Here is a 24,670-nt window from a genome sequence, read left to right as displayed (position 1 = left end):
ATTCACCCATTCATTCATTCATTCTTTTATCCTTTCATTCATTCATCCTTTTAACCTTCATTCATTCATCCTTTTAACCTTTCATCCTTTCTTTAAACCTTTCATTCATTCTTTTAACCTTTCATTCATTCATGCTTATAATCTTACATTCATTCATTCTTTTAACCTTTCATTCATTCTTTTAACCTTCATTCATTCATCCTTTTAACCTTTCATTCATTCTTTCTTTTAACCTTTCATTCATTCTTTTTACCATCCTTTCATTCTTTTAACCATCCATTCATTCTTTTAACCTTTCATTCATTCATCCTTTTAACCTTCATTCATTCATCCTTTTAGCCTTTTATTTATTCATTCTTTTAACCTTCCATTCATCCTATCTTTTATTCATCCTTCCAATTCTAAAGCTTTCTTTACAATCAGCATGTTAATATATCTTGCTTACAAAATTGGTTAAAATTAAACATATTCTGCAGGACATGATACTTTGACTGTAGGTTTAATGCTAATAATAATAATAACCTGTATGGTATCTGTGGTTAAATCTTGTACTGCATCCTGGAGTAAAGAACTAGAACTAGCGGAACTAAGTAAATTATCTAGACCACGGACTGGAGATACTCCACTGCTCTCTACAGCTTCCTGCAACAAAACCAGTTCATTCTGAACTCTTAAATCATCTTAAATCAAAACAAACATCTTGCATCCAAATGAAAAACAGTCTTAAATTTAACCCAAACCAATTTTATCTTAGACTATCTTAGATCCAAAGTTCGACTAAATGAAACTTTAACCATCTTAAATCTAAACTTAAACTGAAATTGAATATAAAACTTTAATCATATTTAATTAAAACCTGAGCTGCGCCATCTTAAATCTAAACTTGAACTAGAAATAGCTTAAACTATTTTAAAATTTATCACATAATCCTAAAAAACTTTTTTGAATCTAAACTTAAACTATCTTGAATCTGAACTTGTATATTGAATCTAAACTTAAACTTTCTTAACTCGAAACTTAAACTATCTTGAAACTAAACTTAACCTAAGAAAAATATACAGGGTGTCTCAAAAGGCGGGAAATAAGGGTCTACAGACTCGTTTGTAATCGGATTTTAAAGAATGAGACCATTTTTGAAATCTATTTACAATTTCCGATTCAATAAGCCCATTTTTATGCTTGTAGATCTAAAAATAACAATTTTATAGGCTCCAAAAGTTTCCAACTGGAGTGAGTAAATTTGGTAAAAATAAAGATAATCTCCGTTTGCAAGAGGTCTTGTTTGTAATCGGATTTTCAAGAATGAGACAATTTTTTTATATCTACGTACAATTTCCGATTCAATGAGCCCAATTTTAGTCTTGTAGATCTAAAAATAACATTTATGCTGTCATAAACTGTAACCTAAAATTGGGCTTATTAAATCGGAAATTGTAAATATATTTTAAAAATAGTCTCAATCTTGAAAATCCTATTACACACGAGTCTGTAGACTCTTATTCCCCGTTTTTTAGACACCCTGTACCTCTAATGTTTCTGAAATAAGGTTAATAGTGTCTCCTCGAGGTTTCTTCTCATGGTTTAATCTTCTCCGTTTGGAAGGTTGACCGCTAATATATGCATCACTATAGGGAAGAGGACGTGGAGCAACTTGTCTTGAATCCCGGGATATAATAGGAACCCATTCAGGTGGTACAGCACCCTGCCATCCCTCGGCATCTGTTTCCCCTACTTCAAGGGGTACATTGAGTAGGGACGCAGGAAAGGTTGGGACTGCTCCGTTCTCAGGAATTATTGGAACTTCCATAGAAACCATTGGAGCATCTTCGACTGGAAACTAAAAACAGAGTTGATTGAGTAATGAAGTATGTTAAATTTACGTCTATTGTTTCTTTGCAAATGTTCATGTGGCCAAGTAAAAAAACTGTCTTGATAAAGATGATAAAGATGATAAAGATGATAAAGTATTTTCAAGTGACTTTCCATTTCCAAAGTAGCATTGCACGATTCACCTTTGTCCAGTCAAGAAAAAATGCGTTTTCCACGTTTTTATCTATTTGAAAATTTTAATTTCAACTTTGGTTTAGGTAAAAATTTACTTGAGAATTTTTATTACAGGAAAAATGAACGAAACGTTCAGAATTGATCAATTTTAAAGCTTGATTTAGGTTTAAATGGCTACTGTTGTAATTCGGGCATTGTCCTGTTTAAATGCATCGTCATTTGAAATAACAACGATATTTCCTTTTAATGTATATGTAAATAATTCTGACAATAGTTTATAATAAGACCAGTTAAATACTTTTTTACCCCTAGGAGTATTTAAATGCTTAAGATGTTCTTCATGGCCCAATAATTTCAAAATGTAATATTTTGTCATGTCTCTATTTCCTACCTCCTCCTGGTCTACTTCCATTGTAGCCGGAGATCCCTCTGTCCTCACCTCCATCTGAGAACCAGAATCTGGAACGGGAATACGTCCTGCTCGTCTAGATGCTCTAGCCGCAGCGTACTGTTCCATGGATTCCCGACGAACAATAAATCGTCTAACCTCGTCCAGTTCTACGTGGACACCAGTGACGAACCCGCGAAGATGATTTATGGCCGAACCTGTCGTCCACTGACGAATCATAGGTCCAATATCATGAGCTAATGCACTAAGCCTAAAATATATATCTTTTATAAAATAAAAGAAGAAATTCATGTTTATGTTCCCTCTGGCCGGCCAAGCTGTTAAACAAAATGGGCTGAAATTTTTTGTGGACACTCATGGGTAGCCCTGGGGTTAAAAAATCAAATATTTTTTCTTCTTTTTTAAAATTTTTTTTTCAAAATATTTATTATTTATTTTTCCATGGGCAGTATACTATATATAATTCCTACAGCCGGCCAAGCTGCTGGACCGAAAGGACTGAAATATTATTCAAAATTTGTTTGTTTTTTCTAAAAAAAAAGTTCTATGGGCAATGCCGGGTCCTCCGGCTAGTTTCTTATTAATTTAAATTAGTTCCGTCAATTCAAAAGTTGAGAGCTCGGAATGCTCAATTCATCGAAATATATAAACATCTTTTTAAAATCTTAAGTCTGATACAAACATTCTTGCTTTTAAGTATTTCATTTCTTTCCTTGTATCTTATAAAAATGGCGTTTTTGCTCATATTCTATTTTTAGGCAAATATAATTACGTTTAAATATACCTGTTCTGTACGAGTCTTTCTAAACTCTCCTGTCCGTCGGAAAAGCAGTGGAGAGACAGAGCTGTTCCCTCTGCTGCAATAAGACGGAGGAGAGGTCCAACCCTGGCCTGGAAGGACTCGTTGTCCTCCTCCATGATCAGGTTCAACAGATCCATTGGTCTATCGGAGAGGAATCTATGTGCAGTTTCAGAATAAACAATATCATCTCGGATATTCACGGCAGACGTTGCATTTTCCTTAACATTTTCAAATTAATATAAAAACCAAGCTAATTTACGCCTAATAAACATTTAAAAGAGAAAATTAGCCATTTGAAGATGTTGTATTCAATATATATTGGCAAAAAGGACTTATTGTTATAATCTAGATTGATAGTAAGGTTGGAGAGAGTGCAATCATGAAATAATTAAAATAAAATATCAGTAAGAAAAATCTTAAATTACAGTATTAACAACCCATCAAATTTGTTTTCAGTAAGATCAATCTTATTCGAACATTAAAAAAATGTATTATGATTTTTATGAAATAAGTATTGATAAAAATTTAGAGAAAGCTAATATAAATCCAAAAGGTTTTTTAAATGAAATATAAATATGATAAAGTTTAGGTTCTCACCATCTCTGGATACCATTCATCCATGATGTTGATGAGACAGGTCTGAAGGTTTTCTCGTGTAGCCTCTTTCCCTTCTAGAATCCTCTGACGAATAAACCTCTGGAGCGGAGCCTGAAGTCCTCCGTAACTGCTCGGGTTCCGTCCAACCACGCCCATCAAATCCTTAACATTCAGACATAAATAATACTTATAAAAGAGAAGCCAGGAAATATTTATTATCAAACTACTTACACTGAAGTTCATGTGCTGAGCCAACGTCATGAGAAGATCCGTGATTAAACTTTCTCCCTCGACATAGTTGTAGTCTGGAAGAGTATTGAGGAACTCTGCTATTGTCCTTGACTCCTGTTGTCCACCTAGAGAACTGATAACCTGGCCCATTATCCCTTGGACAACGTTCATCACGTTCATATCATCCTGGTTCGGTGACTCCGTAGAACCTCCGAAAATCTGACTAAAGATATTGCCTATGTCTGCAAGTTCGACGGGTATATTTTGAGCGTCTAGAACAGGTACTCCGGGTACTCCAGCTACTCCAGGCAAACCCGCTGTACCGGATAAACCTCCAAGAGAAATATCTAAAGGTGTGCTCGACGTGGTTCCCGAAGTTATCCATGAGCTGCCGAGAGTAGGGGCAGTTCTAGCACGGTTTATAGTAGAACGTCGGTCTAGAGAAGATGTTCTACTAGCTCCTGCGCTTCCCGGCTCAGATCTACCAGGTCTAGTTCTAGAAGAGACTCTGGCTCCCAACGGACTCCTGTTGTTAGGGATATGATGAGAACTGCACTGTAGGAATGGATCAAAAGAATTCATGTTACCCATTGAAGCAATCTGTGGAGTTAACGGTATATTAAAATGTCCCATCTGTGGTCTACTAGCGGAGCTTCCTGATGTAGTTGCTCCTGTTGAAGGTACGCCTGGAGTACTTCCTCTTCGACCAGGCGTAGATGAGGTCGAGGTTGGGACTGATCTAAAAGCCTGCTGGAGAGCGTTCTGAACCAGAGTATGAATACCATTCGTCATCTGCTCCGGATGAGGAGTTGCCCTGACAGTAAAACTAGCACCACCTGGAGCCTGTCCACCAGGAGCCCTTCCACCAGTAGACATCCTTGCTGTGCGTTGTCTTGCGGTACTACTTGTTGTTGTAGATGTAGACGTTGCTGAAGAAACAGAAGCAGTAGGAGCAGGAGCTGATGTTGATGTTGCTGTACTGGTAGAAGTATTCGTTGATGTTGAAGTTCTGCCCGTACCTCGGGCAGATTCTCCAGCGGTCACGGAGATAACAGGTCCAGCGTGAACCCTGGCGGAGTGTACAATAGATGGTATTACGAAGAGTCGAGCTCGGAGCTGTCTCGGAGGAGGTCGAGAGAAGTTTAACATTATATCAGACATAGCGTGCTGAGCATGGGATAAAAAATGTGTTGTTTGAGAAACAAGATTAAACATGGTTTGGTGCACATTCGTTTCCTCTTCTGAATAAACAGCATCAGCTCGGAGTAAAGGAATAAGATTATTTTGATGAACAACCAACCTGGCGTTGGTTCTCTGATATTCTTCTAGAACTTCAGCCAAAACCTCGGGAGGAGGATGTCTGATTCTTAAACCTGATCCGGCACCTTCACCATCTGCTCCCGTAGCTCCAGGAGGTGTAGAACCACTAGCTCCAGGAGATGTAGAACCACTAGCTCCAGGAGATGTAGAACCACTAGCTCCAGGAGGCGTAGACCCACTAGCTCCTGTAGGAGTGGCACTACTAGTTTCTGAAGATGAAGCAACACTGTCTGCTGAGGGAGTAGAACTACTAGCTCCTGTTGCACCACTAGCTAGAAGAGGCGTAGCAGTAGAAGCTGTTGTAGCAGCTGTAGTTTGTGATGGTGTGGATGAACCTCTTGTGGCTGAAGTATTAGCTGTACTGGAGGCTGGAGAAGCAGCTCCTCCATTCCCAGTTGAAGCTCCAGGAGTCCCATTATTTGGAACCATCACTCCGTTTTCGAATCTAAATGACATTCTTCTTGGACTTCCTCCCTGCCCTGGTCTAGGCCCCATTCCGGTAAACATGGCAGAAAGTGCTTCAGCAAACCCAGGTTGAGCTCCTGCTCCTCCTACAACAGCTCCATCAGCTGTGACAGGTATACTCATCATCTCAATATGAATAGGACCAGCAGCAAACCCCATCTCTCCATGAACATGTTCCCCCAGGGGGCTTTCAACATCAGGTTCAGATATATTTGCTCCAGGTAGGTCTGCTTCTTCTCTGACAGCAATAGGATTATCTAATCTATCCAGATTCCTGTTTGCTTGGACCAACATCTCTCTAGCTACATTTAGTCTAACCAAGGGACTCGAGTGACCGACAGCTCCACTCGGAGAGGAGAGGAACTGTGGGAATGGTATATCTTGCGTATGTACATGAATATGTTCAATCCTACCTCTAGGAGAGGGTGACGGACCCCGGCTTGATGCTCTTGCTTCACTCTCCGCAACCCTATCAGGCCCCTGGTTTGCTCCAGGGGGGAGACGCTGAACTAGATGAATAACCCGTCCGTTCACATCATAATCATTAAGCTTCTGATTATCCTGAAGAACCCGGCCACAAAATATAAGTCTTTGGCGGCTAGCATCAACTTTCACTTTCTCAGCAATCACTGATTTAAACTCTGCCACAGTCTGAGTTGGATCAACATCGTCAAACTTGTGATTTTGTGAATCTAATGTTTTCACCGTCACAGTCCACATACTTCCTATGTTCAATAAATCTGAAATATGAATGTTAATTTTCCAATGAATCCTGAAAAGGTCTTGGTTTTAGAATTCTCAAAATGTCGATAAAAAAATATTTATCATAACAAGTTTATTTGGCCCTAAAATTAACATTCACATGCTTTTTTTATATTTACCGAAGTTCATGTGAATTTCATTATTTATTTCTTTGCCGATCCTTTTCGCCCTATAGCCTGTTCTATCAACTTCACTCAGTTTTGAATAGTTTCGTAATTAGAAATCTTAGAAATTGTAATAAAACGTAGAAGCCTGACTCATGTCTCATATTTGCACAGTAGCGACAGCTTCAAAATTGCAAGCGGCGAACCCCCCCCCCCCCCCCCCACTTTATCCTTTAAATAAATTCAAATATTCAAAAAATTGCAAGAAAACTTCTCAGGTTTCAGTACTAATTCATTTAATGTCTAGTATACGTATATATATTTGTAAATGCAGGGCAAGATTAAAGCCATATCGCTTGCGTACAGAATGTTTTGGAATTTACGCATGCGCACCAGAGAAGCTGCAACTTTGACCTTTTCTAACTTTTTATAATTTATTTTACCTTTTTGAGCTATTGTATTATTCGTACAACACAAATAGATGCTTTTTTCATAAAAAGTTTATTAGAATTCTAGATAAAATACTTTCAAACAATAATTTGTTGCACCATCCTCATGTTAAACAGCTGAAAAACTGGCATGGCCGGCCTACTCCGATTCTAATAGTAATCCAAACAACAAATTTCTCTTCACAATTGTTTCTACCGTGGTAACTGATTTACAATCATATTTTAAGATGCTTTAAAGAAATAAACTGAATTCAATCAATCAATCGTTGCCAACTTTATTGACTTGTTGACGTTTAATTGTCAGTTAAATGTAAACGCGGTAATTTCCTAGTGAACGATTTGGACCCCCGATTTTCTCGAAACTGCACGATTTCTCGTCTATCCCCCCCGGTAACTTTCTAGAGAACTAGTTTTGGACCCCCTCCTATCAATTTTGTACATGGATCTCATGCAACACATGAATATAATTGGTCATGTGGCCGCAGCGCCCGGCTCTTGAGCCTGTCTTTGGCGCGGCGCTCGACTCCCTAGCTATTCCTAGCTGCAGCGTTCGGCCCCCTAGCCTGTCCTAGCCGCAGCGTTCGGCCCCCCCAGCCTGTCCTAGCCGCAGCGTTCGGCCCATAAAATGTCTTAAACTAACCTAACCCTAAAAGAATACAAAATAAATAATAATAATTTAGCTGTAAAGTAGTGGTCATGTTCTAAATTGATAAGAGGGGGCGGGATGGTAGGTCTAAAAATCGTTCTTTATGACAAACCCCCTCCTCCCCCCCCCCCATATCATTTATTTTTGCTGATCTTTATCTTTGTGATCGGCGCTTAAATTTGTTTTTTCGTTAATTTCAAAGAGAACTATATTTCTGGACCCCGCCCCACCCCCCATCCCCAAATCTACATGAAATTTCATTGCTAAGTTGTTAAATAATAAGTCATGGCCGCATCGTTCGGCCCCCTAGTCTGTTCTCTCCGCGGCTCAGTAGTGGGGCCGCAGCGCTCAACCACCTAGCCTGTCTTAGCCGCAGCGCTCGGCCCAGAAGTTGTCCTAACCCAACCTAACCCTAAAACAATACACAATTATAACTTGAATTGAAAATGTTTCGTCCTAAACTAACCTAACCCTGAAATAATAAAATAAAATATGAATTTTGTTTAAATTGTTGAAATTTTACAAAATTGTTATGTGGGGGGGGGGGTCCAGAAATCGTTCACCAGGATAGACCCTGTTTTCTCTAAGATCTCTATAGCTGGGAATTAATAATCTTATTAGTTTTTGCTAGCAAGTATAAACCCTTGCTATGTATATTAAAAAACGCCATTTATACACGTTTTCAATCAATATTTACTCTTATTGTAGAGTTTCTCAGAAAATCTAAAATTTTTTTACTTTCTTGTGTGTGACAAACAAAATCTATTATATTATTTCATTTAATAAAATTAAAACTAGAGGAGCTAAGAGGTCACAAAGGCATACCAGTTATATCCCTTAAAACAAGCCTCTTTCTGTTCAGGGCGAGTGTGTACACTGGATTGTCTTATTCCCATTTCTAGACCGAGTGCTGTGGCCAACTTCAATTGTCTAACTTATCATATGATCTAAAAAAACTAAATAGAAACTATTTAAAGAATATTTTGTATTTCAGATATATTCTGAGAGAATGGTGAAGAAAACACATCATTAAAATTGTTGGTAAGCACTTCATGACACATTTTAAGATGGATAACAACAAGTGCTTGAATGTGTCCTCGGCCTGGGACTCGGAGGAGATTGAAAAAATGCCGGAGCAGGACTCAACTCCTTCAGAGTCCGTTGTCCTGCCTCCGGCTTCGGACAAGACAGAGGACAAGGACGGATTCCTCGGGAGAAACCTTAATAAACCTCCCAAGAAATGGAATTTTCCGGAGAGTGGAGAGTCCGAGGGAAGAAAAGAATCTGGAGACTCTGGTGTTTTTCATCTCGGAGATCTAGTTTGGTGCCGGCTTCCTAACTCCTGTTTCTATCCTGCAGTAGTTGTGCAAGATCCGCATTTCAAGTTCTTCACTAAAATAGTCAGGTCTGAGACAAGTAACTCCGAGTCGGGGAAAGGACTCAACGATGATTGTATGAAAGAACGACAATATCATGTTCAATTCATTGGTGATAATAAAATTCAATGGATATCTGGTAAATACTGTAAAGAGTACCAAGGTATACCTGAGTATGAAAAATTAGCCATTAAAGATTCCTCAAACCTTAAGATCTACAAACCCAGAGCTGAAAAAATGCAAGGTTGGAGAGATGCTCTAGTTGTGGCCGACGATTTGGCCGGTTGTGAAAAATCGGAAAGAGTAAAGAAAATGGAAACCGCAAGACTGGGCGACAAAAGTGGAAAATCTTTCATCAAAAAAATCGATCTTGAAAACAAAAACTTTGGTTCTGATCTAAATTCTCCAGTGAAACCCAAGCATTTACCGTCTCCCAGGAAACCTGCTGAACCTGAAGGGAAGGATCAACGTAAAAGTGCCCAGTACCGACGACAGGAGGAGATGGATTACAAGATTCATAAAATGACCGAAGCTCGGTCTTCGGAGAAACCAAAAAAGTCCAAACCAAGTTCTGAATCTGAGTCGCCCCAAACTAAACTAACCCCTGCTCCACCAATTTTTAAATCTAATGCGTCTTTCAGCAAATCTTTCAAGATTAAAAAGGACAAGAAGCCGGAGGAGGAGGGTAAAGAAGCTGAAGTATTGAATAAAAATGAAAATGTGATAAAAGAAATTCCAATTGCTCCCGATCAAGATAAAGAATCTAAAGTAGAACCTGTTAACGAAAATACTATTAATACTGAAGCTGTTCCAGAGGTTTCTGATTATATCCTAACTGGCCAAAAGACTGAGCAAATTGCCAAATCCGACGGATTCGGAAACGGGGCGCTAGTTTGGGCTAAATTGCGTGGATACCCGTTTTGGCCGTCGGTTGTCTCACGAGATCCAGTAAACGGCGAATTTGTTAAAGTCGCAGATACAATTTATAAGAATTCTCGACGAATACATGTTTTATTTTTAGAATATGGTAAACAGAGAGCCTGGATCGGGAGTAGTTCAATTAAGAAGTTCCAGGGAATAGAAGGTTTTCTACGTGACAAGGAGACGGCGAGTAAAAAGTCTAAACCTGACTACACACCAAATAAACGAACTCAGGCCCAGTTCAACAAAGCTGTTGAGTATGCAGAGGAGCTTGCTGGTCTATCCGACGAGGAACGAATAGAGAAGGTTCTTAACAAGTACGGCTGGGCTATGGTTGCTGATGTGGACGATGAGGATCAAGGTTCCAATGTAACTGATACACCACAAGAGATGGAAATAGCGCCGAGTAATGGAAGAACAGGAGATGCAGAGAATAGGACGGATTTATCTACTCCGGATCCAGTGAAGAGAAAGCAGAAGAACCTGAATAGGAGATGTAGCGTGGAAGCACAGTCAACAATAGATCCAAGTACAGACGAACCTGTCGAGGTTCCCAGATCTAAACCTGAGAAACGTGAAAGCAGTTTAATAGCTTCAATTGTGATGAACGGAGTGAATAGTGACTCCGACACTGACGACTCCCTCTCCCTTCCTGTGAAGAAGAAGTTGAAACCTAATATTAAGAAAGGAGACTCGGCAAAGAAACCCAACAAACCCGTGACTCCGAAACCAGTACAAAATGAAGCGCCTTCTAATCCTACCAAGGTCTCCACGCCCAGCACTCCTTTAACTCCGAAAGAGTCTGGTGATAAAGACGAGTTTCCCCGTGTAGGTGACCTGGTGTGGGGGCGTATGCCCGGTTTTCCTTTCTGGCCCGCCTTTGTAACTCGTAGTCCCGAGGGATCATATAACCGAGTTCTGGCCAACGGTAAAACTACGTCACATGTTCAATTCTTTGGTTGGAATGATGAGTCAGGATGGGTGACATCTGTTCTCGAGTTTGAGGGATTGGAATCATTTAAAGTTCTCGCAGGTAAGAAGTAAACAAAAATATTTTAAAATCCTGATAACTAATTTGTTAATGTTGAAACATTCTCATGTCTTTGAACTTAAACTTTGTCAATACATTGAGACCTGCACAGACTAGATATTTATAGACACTCAGCCAACTCATCTCACGAAACCTTGATTCCAAGAGGAAGTGGGGTTCATAAAGTACGCGTACTGCAGGGTCTGCAGAGCCCGAAATTTAAAAGAGTATCGTTGAACGAAACTCCCGAGTTTCCTTTTTGGGGTCTTAACATTTGTGTAGATTTTGATTTAAGAGATTCTAAAAACATGGAGAATATAAATCAAGTGAAAAAAATAATATTTTATTACAAAAATATTGATATTCATAAAACTGCCTAACCCCATTTGTGAAACCCGGGTTTTAAAACTGGTTTTCATAACGATACCCTGTCTTAAGTTTTGGGCTCAGGGGTTTGTTATAAACTTCGATTTCGGCGAATATTTAGGACATATATTTAGTAGGAATTTTGTCTGCGTACAACATCAATATTAAATAATCTGAGAGATAGATAGCTATTTCTCACCTGAAATGTTAACATGAAAGTAAAAAATGAAGCACTGGAAAAATCACTTATTTTTCAGAATACGTACACAAACAACCCCAACATTTCTAAAATTGTACAGTTTTGCCCAGCTTGCCTGCTGTACTCCGTACACTTAACCTCTATCAATATCTACTCTGTGAGTGAGAACCAGTAAACTGTGGAATAAACAAAGATATTTAAGCAATCATATATTTGATGCTGTTAGAAAGCAAATGGTTTACGAATTGTTGAAAAACCAACTGATAAAGTGAAACTTTTGTTAAACTGCATAATTGTTGTGTTTAACAACAGTCGTCTTCCTTTATTGGGTCTCACTGTATAGTGTATATACATTAATTCGATTTTGATCGTTCATTTGATCTATTTCGCTTTTCCTCTTGGATTTAACATGTTTGAAGTTTGGATTTGCGAAGATTTCTATAAATTGAAATCATTAATTTAAAATCAAAGCAGAAAGCAAAAGGGAGGGATTTTACCTTGTAAAATTCTTAAATATTCCTCAAATAGACCAAATTCTGAAATATTTCTTCAAATAGACCAAATTCTTAAATATTTCTTTAAATAGACCAAATTCTTAAATATTTCTTCAAATAGACCAAATTCTGAAATATTTCTTCAAATAGACCAAATTCTTAAATATTTCTTCAAATAGACCAAATTCTTAAATATTTCTTCAAATAGACCAAATTCTTAAATATTGTAAGATTAAACCCTTTAAAAATGTCTAAATGGGGGGGGGGGTGTTCAGGAAGAAAATAAATACCCCTGTATATATAGGTAAGAAGAAATCTGACAAGTCGTATAACCCTGGTAAGGGAGCAAACTATAAAAAGTGGGAGAAGGCAGCCCGTGAAGCCGAGGATACGATGGGATTAACAAGACAGGAAAGAGTGGATCAGTATATGGTCAGCTATGCACACAAACTTTTGCCTTTATCACAACCCAAAACACCTTCCTCACCCAAAGCCCCCTCGACACCCAAAACCCCATCTCGAACACCGGGTTTGTCTAAACCTGTTGGATCTCCTGCTACTTCTAAGGGTTCTAGTAAGCGACCTCTGCCTCGAGGTTGGATCAGTGAGACGAGGATGAAGGACGGAAAAGAGTTGACGGTTTATGTTTCTCCTGACGGAGAGGAGTTCACAGTGAGTATTCTTTTCCACATCCGATATCTATATATAAATTAGGCTTGTCTGTCTGTTTGTATCCAATAAACGTCAAAACAGCTGAACAGATTGGGCCAAAATTTTTTGTGGGACATCATGTGACCACATGGAAGGTTTATGAATGATATAAATAAAAAATAAATGTGTTTTAAAGGTTTTTAATTTTGTAAAAAAATTAAATTCTTGAAAATCCGCGATTTTTTTTTTAATCCGCAAAAAAAAATTCTTTGTTTTTAAATGTAAGCAAAAAGAACATGTTCACAACTTAAATAGAAGATGGGCGCGAAGCGCCCTAAATGCCTAGAAAGAAGGGCGCGAAGCGCCTTGAATTTCTAGTATTATTAAAAACACTGTCGACTTAATTTCAAGTGATCCTCCATTTAAAAATTTACAGGACTGACTCACACTGGTAACATTAGTTGAAAATATTGAGATATCCTGGCTTTTCTTCCTCTCAAAGTTTATCCTTTTCAATGGCAGTGCCAAAAGGGACTTGTCGATTTATGTTGCAGCGACCAGGAAAGAAATTTACAGAATTTATTACTTCATGATATCTTCTTCAATAATTATAATTGAAATGACAGTTCAAGGCTACCGTGTGAATCGAACATGTAACTTTTTAAATAGTGGGCTACATTAAATTATGTTGACAGTCCCTTTAAATAACGCAATAAAAAAACAACGATTAACTTCAAAATCATCATGAAGGATTTAAATTATTTGATTTAAAAGAGTTCTTCAGTGATGGAAGTGGTGGTAGGGGGGGGGGGAGTTGAGTTTAGGCCCTATCTTTTGTGTGGGGGGAGGGGTAATTAATAAAAATTTATTACACCCCGAAAATAACACTACTTTAACTATGCTAATCTATTTAGACCAAGGCCTCGATGCAACGGCATATATCTGAAGGAAAGAATTCTCTAGGAGTAGTTTATCTAGAGGATTCAAGTTTACCACAGGGTTGGAGATGCCAGAAGATAGAATCCAGTATCTTCTTCTTTTCTCCTATCGGAGAGAGGTAAATTTTGATCTTGACCTTGACCTTGACGTTGTACAGCACTGAAAATCTGCCCCCTCGACAATATTCTGACTTTAAAATATGGCAATGTACCATTTACAAGGGTTCCCTTGAAACCTTAATCTGATCCAAAATGTGGATGAAACCGTCTTTTCTCTATATTGAAAAGTGTTTATTTCTTTGTACTTCGCAATTGTTTCTTTTAAGCATGAAATGCGCAAATCCCTTTTGCAGAGAAACCACAAATGAAAATAAACAGTTTAAAGGAACAAAAACATTGATCACGTGATCAGACAAGCTTCTAAGGGTACCGTTGTAAATCGGACATTATGGCATGAATGGTCCCTTTAAGAATTCTATCAACGCCTCCAATTATAATTAAAAAGAATTCACCTTGAATTCCAACTTTTTTGTATAAGAAAATTAAAGGTTTTATGTTAAAAGGATTATTTATGTCTCTTTATAAAACTTTTACCAATTGGAAATCTCAACTTTGCAATAAATTCATTCTTGTATTGAAGTAAATATGTCTTTTTAAAGTTCAGAAAGAAAGTTTTCCACCCACCTAACTCTTTTCTTCTTTATCACACTTCGTTTTCCAACTTCTACCTTCTTCTCTTTGTTAACCTTTTCTTCTTCTCTATCTCCATCTTCTTCTTTATTCCCTTCTTAATATTTATCTTCTTCTTTATTCCTTTTTTTTATTCATCTTACTTCTTATGTATACCCTTCTTTATCTCCATCTACTTCTGTATTCCCTTCTTAATCTTTATTCCTTTTTTTATTCATCTTACTTCTTATGTATTCCCTTCTTTATCTTCTTCTTTTTTATTCACTTCTTTATCTTCATCTTCCTCTTTACTCTCTTCTTTATCTAAATCTTCCTTATTTCCTTTTTTATCTTAATCTTATTCTTTATCTACATCTTCTTCTTTATTCCCTTCTTTATTCATATCTTCTTTTATGCCCTTTTTATCTCCATCTTCTTATATATTCCCTTCTTTATCTTCTTTTGTATTCCCTTCTTAATCTCCATCTTCTTCATTACTCCCTTCTTTATCTCCATCTCCTTCTTTACTCCCTTCTTTATCTCCATCTTCTACCTTCTTTCCTATCTCCATATTTCCACCAGTAAAGAAAGATTGCAAGAGTAATTTCAAGTGACCCTCCACAACGGTACCCTGAAAAGGCTTGTCTAATCAAACATGAATTTGATGTGAATGTTTAAATCTTTGAAAACTTATTATTTTCATTTGTGATTTCTCTACAGAAGTGACTCGTGCATAATTGCTGGAAATGAATTATTAGAATTAAACATTTTAAAACCTAGAAAAACAATTCCCAATTATCAATCAGATAAAGGTTTCAACGGTACCAGTGTGAATCAGGCAACGTCGGCGTTGCCTGAAGGGTTACTTGAAATTATGCTTACAGTCCCTTTACCCCCCCCCCCCCCCCCATATAACAACTAACTTCCTATCTGTGTATACTGTATAGGTTTGAGTCTAGAAGAAAGGTTGCGGAGAGGATGAAATCAGATAATTACAGTGAAGAAGCTGTTAACAGAGTTTTAGCTGCAGATAAGAGGTACACAACACACTAAGAGAATTCAAATTCAGAATTCTAATAAATCCTATAATTTTACACCGTTTTATTTCTTCTAGTATTAACCGGAAAAGCTTTATTTGATCAAGTATGAATTAGCTACCTATATTCTTAAAGTTCGAAAGCCGATAATTTTTAACTGTAGTTTCTCTATAAAAGTGACTTGCGCATTCTACTGCAGGAAAGTAATAAATGAATTATCATTATAAAACACGTATCAAGCTGTAAGCACGAACATATCTTCCACATAGTTGATCAGATAACGGTTTAAAGGATACCGTTGTAAATCGGGCATGTCCTTCTTTTTAAATATTTTTGAAATTGCAGAAACTAACCTTACTTAATGAGCCAATTTGAACTGTCATATACCAAATCCCACGAGACCAAGTAGAGTCAACGACATGCTCGATCATTTATTTTTTTTAATCATGTTAACTATATCTATAAAAAATATGTTTGTCAACGAGCTGATAACAAATAAATATTAAGTATGTTAATTCGATGACATGCTATCTAATATAAATTATATATGTTCGCTCGACGACCTCCTCTGAAATATATACGGAATATGTTTTTTCGACGACCTGCACTCCAACATGTGTTGAATAGGGTTAGTCGACGACCTGCTCATAAATCTAAATTGAATAAGTTTAGTCGCCGACCTGCTCTCAAATATATATTGAATACGTTAAGTCGACGACCTGCTGTAAATCTGAATTGAACATATTCAATCGACGTTCTGCTCCAAATTATATTGAGTATGTTTATTCGACGACCAGCTCCAAATCTACATTTAATATATTAAGTCGACTACATGCTCTTATTGTATTGAAAATGTTAAGTCGACGACCTGCTCTTTTTATATTTTAAATGTTTAGTCGACGACCTGTTCCAAATCTATAATGGCTATTTTTAATCGACGATCTGCTCCAAATCTATATTGAATATATTCATTCGACTACCTGTTCCAAATCGATATTAAAATGGTTCAGACGACGACCTGCTCCAAATCGATATTGAAATTGTATAGTCTACGACCTGCTCTCAAATATATAAAAAAATAAATTTAATCAACAACCTGCTCCAAATCTAAATTTATCATGTTTAATCAACAACCTGCTCCAAATCTACATTTGGGTCTTTCATAGAACGATTTTTGGCCCCCCCCCCCCCCCCCCCTATCGATGTTATACATGCCAACTTATTTTTCAGTTTTTCGACAGGCTAGGGGGGGGGGGCGAGCGCTGCGGCTAGGACAGGCTAGGGGGTCGAGCGCCGCGGCCACATGACCAATGATTTCAATGTAATACATATGAGAACCATTTACAAAATTGATAGTAGGGGTCGGGGGGGTCCTAAAATCGTTCTCTAGGAAATTACCTTACATTAAATATGTATAGTCGACGACCTGCTCCAAATCTATATTTATCATGTTTAGTCGACGACCTGCTCCTAAATCAGTGCTGAAGAGTAGAGGAGAATATTTATCTGACGAATCCTCTGTTGAAAGTGAAAACGAGGAAGATTTGGTGAAAATTCTTCCCAAGGGATATAAATACAGGTTAGTCAAGTAAGATAGATTTCAAGCAGAAAGGGTTACATTTGCCGTCGTGTTTGGGCCCTGAAAGGTAAAAAAACTGTTTAAAGGGAGTGTTCGTGAAAGGCAGACTGAAAATAAATTTTTCGTTTGTTTTTTATGTTAAAAAGATGAATTTTTAATTAATCGGGAAACTAGACTCAGTTGAGTCTTTTTATGGGAAGAAGAAAAATAGTGCTTTTAAATCTTCCTGATCGGGCCTTAAATGGCCTCGTGATCAGAACTCCCAGAAGTCGTAACATCTGAAAATGAAATTTTGGATTTAAAGCTACTGTCGTCTTAATATTTTGTTTTAAAATCCATAAAATGTATCTTGACTAAGTCTATGCATTGACCCCTTGTTTTTCTCTAGTTTTTTATTTATTCGGTGATTGTTAAGGTTTGGAGGACCCTACGATAAATTCCTGGATATTGAGAAGATATTTGATCCCTCGGACGGAGGATTAATTGACATGGTTCAGCTCCCTGATATATTTCTGGCTCATCCTACTGTCAGGGTTCAGGTATATATATATCTCCATCAGACCAAAACAAGTTACAATATCAGCAAGTTTACATGTTTTACCTGGGATAGGTTACGATACACTAATTTGTCTGATATCGAAATGTATTGATTAATTTTTGTAAAAAGTTTTGAATAAAAGTACATTTGAGAATATTTAATTGATACGAACCACCAGGTTTTATAAAAAATTGGAGACGGGAAAAATGTCAGAAGTTTAAAAAATATCTTTTATTATTAAAATCTTAATTTTATGTAATATTATTATTCACACAAACATAAAAAGAAATATTGTGTAACAATTATTATTATTATTCATGTTATTTGTGAAAATTTGTACTTCTTTCAGGAATCTGATAATGAAATGATTATTTCTGATGTGGATACTGGAGAGTTTATAGCCAAGAAGATAATCTATGATTAAATTCTTTTCAATTTCTGATGCCGAAGTCCGAATTTAATGAATTTGAGCCGCGTTGCAAATCCCCCAAAAATCGGTTTCAATTGAGCGCCGGCTTAAATCTTCAATTTTTCAAGTGGAACCAACCATATTTGAGCCGCGTCGCAAATTTAAGCCGCGGCTCAAATTCTTTAAATTCGGCCTCTGAACACTTTTCCGCAATTTTGCGAAAACATCGATGTTTCTGATCCCAGGACACTTTTCCTTTAAACTCCGCAATTTCCAAAAATGTTCTTTTTTTTGATCCCGGGACATTTCCTTTAAACTTTGCAACTTAACTTATGATGTTTTTAGTCTCACAGCGTTGTTGATCGTTTTTTATTCCTTGTAAATATAGTGTCATATGTACAGTGTACACACGATTTGGCAAACCCGTTCATAAATTTAACTGTTACTAGGATCTGTCCTTAATTTGTTAGTTTTCAATGCAGTACTTTAACTAACTTCAAGATACGTAATTTCATTAAACTCAAATATCTAATAAACATTTACTCGTAATTATGTTTTTAGCCAAGAGGGGTCGATTCAGTTACAGAAAACAAATAAATTATTTTAAACCTGTTCTAAAGATATTTTGAATTTTAATGAAATTACACCTAAAAAAGGTTAAAAATACCAAATACCGGATAATGTTATATATGAAACCTGCCCTTTATCCATATTGTAGTGTTGTAAAGACAGGGAAGAATCCTGTATTAACATCAATAAAATTTGACTTATCTTTAAATATTGTTTTATTAACAGCAACAAGATTTATAGGTTTACTAAGCTAATTTATTAATATTCTATTAAACTAAGCATTTGATTTAGAATTTAAACTGTTTCTCTGTCTGCAGAATTTTATCTTCTAAAATTATTAAAAAATAACCCAAAAAATCGCTGATTCGTCAATTTTTTAGCGGATTTTGAAAAACGGATTTTTTTTAACTAACAATTTTTCATATTGACCATCCTACCCTGTGGTCATGTAAGGTCCCACAACAAAATTTTAACGATAACATATATAACATCATGTAATTGCTCCTTTAGTATGCGCGTTAAATTTGGCTCCAGCTTAAATTCTAGTACAGCGTTTTTGAAGTTGGAATATTAAGTTTAAATTCGTTGAACTTGTTGACTGGAAGACAATAGAGAAAATAAGGATGTATTAAAGCATATTAAAGAGATTTTAAAGCCTTGGTAGACAAAATATTTCCAACTTTTTTCAGTGAGTAAAGAGTTTGAGATTTTTTTGGAAGTAACCGAAACATGGTGGTCAAAACTTAATTTTCGTCTAACCAGACACCAAGAATCTTAAAAGTAGGATACGGACGGGATTTGTTTGTTAAAATTTCAATAGGATATACAGAGCGTCCCATATCATATTAGATTAACTCCAAGCTTTAACCCCATAATAAACACATAATACTCGAAAACCTGAAATTTTCTGCAAGAAAATTTTTAAATAAACCTTATTCAATTTTATGAAATGATTTATTCTTCTTATAATTTCTTATTAGTGCCGAAAAACGTATTTTAACCCATCATGACGATCTAATATGATATGGGACACCCTGTATTATGCTAGGATCCTGAACAGTATCTAAATCATTATTATTAAATTCAAAAACTTTCTCAGCTAGTAGTTTTAGAAGTATTAATAGCTAATTTATTGGACCTTAAGTAATAAATAAACTCGTTTGAACTATTGTTCAATTCAACTACTCATGTGGTACCACGTGCAGTAGTTCAAACGAACATATAGTTCAAATGAACAGTTCAAACGGGAGTATACTCAAACTGCCTCAGCAGTGGTTTCAGTTTTTTATGAACGTAAACTTATAGAAAACCGTGGTGTGTTTTGTATGCATAATTTGAAAATACCTTTTAGAATTAATACAAATACCTATTTAATCTTTGTCGAGAGAAACTTCGACACGTTCAACCTTTTCACGCTGCTGTCTATAAAAAATGCCTTATTAGTTTTTGCACATTTTTTAGAAGAATATGCTTTTTCTTCTCTTACACAAAAGGGAGTTTTAGACTACTGCAGCGCTTGTGTAAAAAGGTTGTCCAAGTTTCGGCAGATACGCAGCCTTTACTTAGATCTATTAAAAAAGGTTTGTGTTAAATCTTTTTGAATGCATTTCTTTACAAATGTACAATTTTTACAGTTTGTAAACTTGTAGGTATGAAAATTCCAGGTATGTGAATGGTGATAGGTTTATACATTCAGAGCTGGGAACTTTTGAACGGTAGATATCGGGATTAATGCTTGATCCACTCTTTTTCTTAATCTCAAGACTAAAAAATGCTTGTTCTCCTCATGTTAATAATCTTCAGATTAATTAACCGATCGGGATTAAGGATATTTCATTACAAAGTTCCCAGCTCTGATCACATATTTGTAGTCCAACTACGCGCTTTATAAACTTCGACAATCCTTCTGAAAAAAAATTCAGAAATTAATATTTTTTAATGAAGAGGTTTTTTTAAATATAGGTTAATTATTCGTTAAATATTTTTGGGATAAAATTCATGGTTTTAAATATAAAATATAGTTCTAAGTATAAAATATTTATGCTTTCAAATAGTAATCTCAAAAGTTTACATTTAAGTTTTTAAGAATGAATTTTCATTTAAATGGCTTTGAAGATTTTTGAGTTAGTAATTACTTTGACATTTAAACAAGATCAATTACAATCAGGTTGAATCTTGCTTCAGGTTTTACATCATCTATAGGATCATTTGAAGGGTTTACCGAATCGTCTCCAACCTATACAGTAGAATTTACATCATGGCCGCTTAGCCGTCCCTCCTTCGTTCACGTTTATAAAATACAAACTATCAGACAAACAAAATATATATATTTTATTTATTAGTTAAAGATGTCAGTATGTTTTTTTTTAATCAGATTTTTTTCAGTTTTTGTAGATAGTTTACCCATAAAACAGAATGAACATTATTTTCACTAATATATATAAAACATAAATTTAAGGCGCCAAGGAACAAGAATTTAAAGTTTAAATTGAGTTTTGTCAGTTCTACAAGTTCTATTGATAAAACAAGAGAGTGGTTGTAATAGTTTTACAACTTCTTTAAAGAGATTTATCACACATTTGAAAATACTCCAAATGATTTAGATTTAAAATAAGTAAGAGCTTAAATGATCCCATACTCAGGGCGTCAAAAAAAACTGTTGTAGGGATATTATTATATTGAGGGAATACTTTTTTTGATTAAAGCCAAAAATCTAATTCCTAATTCCGAATTCTCAACATATATTTCAAATGTTTCTGTAAAAATTGGAAAAAAAATTGTAAAAATTGGACAAATTATTTCTCTCCTAGGCATATTTTCAGATCCGCTATTGAGCTATGGCAATATAAAAAGGATAGATAAAAAACATGCCTCTCCGAGGTATCAATCGACTGATCTAAAAAGTTTGCTTAAACCCCAGTATCATAGATGAGAAAGAAAAAATTGCACCTTTTCAAAAAATTTCAGACGGTTGTCTTTTCGGAGATTGTCTTTACCGCTGTTTGATTTGTATTTGATGGTCGGGTGTATTTCTTGACTCACATATACACCCTGGTCTGCAATTGTTTTAATATACTAGCTTGGGAACCCAGCTTTGTCTGGAGATCTCTACAATTTTTCAAACCAAGTAGAGAATATTCTCGTGGTTCTAAAAGTTACTCAATCAAAATTTAAGGCACATTACCGTCAAGGGGTTCAAGAGTTATGAGCGGACATCCAAACAAACACCACATTGTGGCATGACTTTAATTATCAAAAAGTTATCAAGTAATTTCAAGGTGTTTAACAAATTTCCATGATACTCTCACAGTTATGGTTCCAGGACTCACACAAGTCCTAAATAATCTTTCTCATCTGCATAATCTTGGGGTTAATGTTGAAAATATAAATTTACAGAACTAAACCTGTTATCTGATAAAACAAGATCATTAGTGACGAAATCGATTTTGCAATTCTGTAAACAACGTTTTGTTTTTCTACAGGACTAAACAAAACCTTAATTACAAGATGTAAATAACAAATAAAATCCAATTTAGTCCGATAGAGAGCCAAACAAATATCTGGCTGGAAACCTAGATTACAAGCATACTTATCTTGGAAACCTAGAATACAAGCATACATATCTTGGAAACCTAGAATACAAGCATACGTATCTTGGAAACCTAGAATACAAGCATACTTATCTTGGAAACCTAGAATACGAGCATACATATCTTGGAAACCTAGAATACAAGCATACATATCTTGGAAACCTAGAATACTAAGCATACATATCTTGGAAACCTAGAATACAAGCATACATATCTTGGAAACCTAGAATACGAGCATACATATCTTGGAAACCTAGAATACAAGCATACATATCTTGGAAACCTAGAATACAAGACAATTTGGCAGTTTTTTGATAAAAATGTTCAGATCCTTTCAGCACGCGTCTTAAAAGTTTCTCTAATAAAAAAGCAAAACAAAAATGTAAAAATAAAAATTTCTCACGTTTTTGTTAGTAATAAATTACACAAGGCAAACAAAAATATTTTTTTCCAAAATATTTCGATATGGGTATCAAAAACTCCGTCTTAAAGCACTGAATTCAAATATGTTAAAATCATAAAATCGGTTAAAAATTTTATAAGTTATAGGCAAAAAAGGGCATTTTTTTCCTCTGAAAATTAACCTTTGATAGAATTAAAAGAATAGAAATAATATTCTTAACCTTATTCTTTATTAAATACGAATGGTTGTGATTTTGGTATGACCCCTTTCCCTCTTCTTTTTCTGTTTCCTTGATTGCCTCTTATTTATTGCCCCCCCCCCCCATTTTCATAAGTGTTTCTGTTTGTCTTATAAAACATATAGAAATATAAATTTATGAATGCTGTTAGATCCCAAGAAATATTTTGAATCGATAAAACAGTGTTTATGTTTTCCTAGAACCTTGTTGATGGTTATAACAACAATAATAATAAATAATAATAATAGGGATGGCAGTGTGCCGCAAAATCTATATAAATTAAGCTCTTCGCTCATTTGTATATTGGCTATAGCTGGCAGAGCAGCTGAACCAAATTAGCTGACATTTTTTAGGGAACCTATGAGTACCCTGGAGTTAACATAAAATTGATTTTTTTTCAAAAATTTAAAATGTTTTCCTGAGTTTTTTCCAATTGTTGTTTAATTTATTACACTTCAGCTAGTAGGACATAAATACAAAACTGTAGAATTAAGTTAGTTCAAGAAAACTGAAACTAACTTGATCTTTTACAATTAAATGTTTTATTCAGCTGGTGCCCCGAAAGCAGTGAAATTTCAGTGGTAGGCGATTGTATCAATACAATAAAGACGATTTTTTAAAGTTTTGATTGTTAGCAAGCTTTTTTAGAATTAAAAGTTTACAATTTAAAAAGAGAAGCTTTTTTAATCGACAGCTTCTATTGACTTCTATGTTTATGTGTATCCATGCTGTTTAACAGCTTGATATTAATTAAAATTGAAATCGAAAGTCGTCTTCATTGTATTTAAATAATCCCCTACCACTGTAGGTGACAACCTGTACAGTAATGTACAGTTTGTCTGCCACATCATATTTCAGGACTATACAGAAAATATTGAATCATTTTTTAAAATGTCATAAGCCTGATTGTAAAGAATAAAGAATTTTTCAGTCACAGAGTGAAGAATATTATATAGAGCGAAATTTTACCTTTCACCTAAATAATATTCTCAACTTTGTGTTTTTAATATTCTGTGTATTTTCGGACGTGTTGGCTTGGAGTTATGCTATGGAACCTGAACACTCTATACGTACACTTAATGTAAAAAATAAATTTTAACTATAAACAAAGAAGAAACGGTGTCCCCATACCTGAGCTTACTTTGCAATTATTTTGCACTAGCAATACCGGTTTTAATATTGCTTATCTAATTATTTCTTGTTTATTTATATTTATATAAAACCTGTTTTTAAAATGTGCTAATTTACAATTTGTTAAAAAACGTATTCCAGAGATACACCTTTGAACTGGGTCGCAGAGTATGAACTATGTAGAGTTAAACTGTTAATATATTTTGTAAAGTATGCTTTAAAACAATAAAATTGTCTAAAATTAATTTAAAAAATAATTTTCATTATGAACTACATGTACATTTAATCGCATAATATTCTTTTTATAACCAAAAAGTTGTAATCTAATTCAGATCAATTAATTGTAAAGGTATTTATTTCTAAATCGGGTGTTTAAAATCTTAAAAAGCTTAATTAAAGGAATTTTTCAAAGCTGGGAGTTGGCAACGCTGTAATTGAGTTTATACAGTGAGAACCAGAAAAGAGTGGAATGCTTGTCGTCTTGGTTATTCTTTTAATTTGAAATTGTCACTAAGGACTTTGTAATTTGCAACTGAACTATTTCTAAGAAGGTGATCTGAACATTCTTAGAAATATTAGTTGCAACAATTGCAATTTACACGATATTGTCAAATTACACGATATTGTCAAATTACACGATATTGTCAATTTACACGATATTGTCAATTTACACGATATTGTCAATTTACACGATATTGTCAAATTACACGATATTGTCAATTTACACGATATTGTCAAATTA

General features: G+C 35.4%; 2 protein-coding genes across 9 annotated transcripts; one reads left to right on the top strand and one right to left on the bottom strand.

Annotated features, from left to right (window-relative positions):
• Window positions 1-444: 444 nt before the first annotated feature.
• On the bottom strand, window positions 445-15,162 carry LOC111698016 (large proline-rich protein bag6-B). 4 transcript variants are annotated; one of them, XM_023468248.1, is made up of 8 exons: window positions 15,152-15,162; window positions 8,638-8,643; window positions 4,044-6,568; window positions 3,813-3,974; window positions 3,198-3,433; window positions 2,396-2,663; window positions 1,526-1,837; window positions 445-642 (listed from the first exon to the last, which is right to left on the bottom strand). In XM_023468248.1, the coding sequence occupies exons 3-8, from the start codon at window positions 6,546-6,548 to the stop codon at window positions 460-462; spliced, it is 3,666 nt and encodes a 1,221-aa protein (XP_023324016.1). In that variant the 5' UTR covers window positions 6,549-6,568; window positions 8,638-8,643; window positions 15,152-15,162; the 3' UTR covers window positions 445-459. The 4 variants fall into 4 exon arrangements, with proteins under 4 accessions (XP_023324016.1, XP_023324009.1, XP_023324001.1 ...); XM_023468241.1 differs by lacking the exon at window positions 8,638-8,643 and adding an exon at window positions 15,074-15,078 and having other exon boundaries at window positions 4,044-6,570; window positions 15,152-15,156; XM_023468233.1 differs by lacking the exons at window positions 8,638-8,643; window positions 15,152-15,162 and adding an exon at window positions 6,710-6,734.
• Window positions 7,278-18,545, top strand: LOC111698042 (uncharacterized). 5 transcript variants are annotated; one of them, XM_023468289.1, is made up of 9 exons: window positions 7,279-7,343; window positions 8,784-11,119; window positions 12,480-12,847; window positions 13,741-13,883; window positions 15,381-15,470; window positions 16,927-17,049; window positions 17,465-17,588; window positions 17,937-18,036; window positions 18,195-18,545. In XM_023468289.1, the coding sequence occupies exons 2-8, from the start codon at window positions 8,842-8,844 to the stop codon at window positions 18,009-18,011; spliced, it is 3,201 nt and encodes a 1,066-aa protein (XP_023324057.1). In that variant the 5' UTR covers window positions 7,279-7,343; window positions 8,784-8,841; the 3' UTR covers window positions 18,012-18,036; window positions 18,195-18,545. The 5 variants fall into 5 exon arrangements, with proteins under 5 accessions (XP_023324064.1, XP_023324057.1, XP_023324041.1 ...); XM_023468273.1 differs by having other exon boundaries at window positions 18,188-18,545; XM_023468283.1 differs by having other exon boundaries at window positions 18,183-18,545.
• The last annotated feature ends 6,125 nt before the right edge of the window (window positions 18,546-24,670 follow it).

The sequence above is a fragment of the Eurytemora carolleeae genome, unplaced genomic scaffold, assembly GCF_000591075.1.
Source record: "Eurytemora carolleeae unplaced genomic scaffold, Eaff_2.0 scaffold40, whole genome shotgun sequence".
Lineage (NCBI taxonomy): Eukaryota > Metazoa > Arthropoda > Copepoda > Calanoida > Temoridae > Eurytemora > Eurytemora carolleeae.
This window is presented reverse-complemented; position numbering and strand designations above follow the sequence as displayed.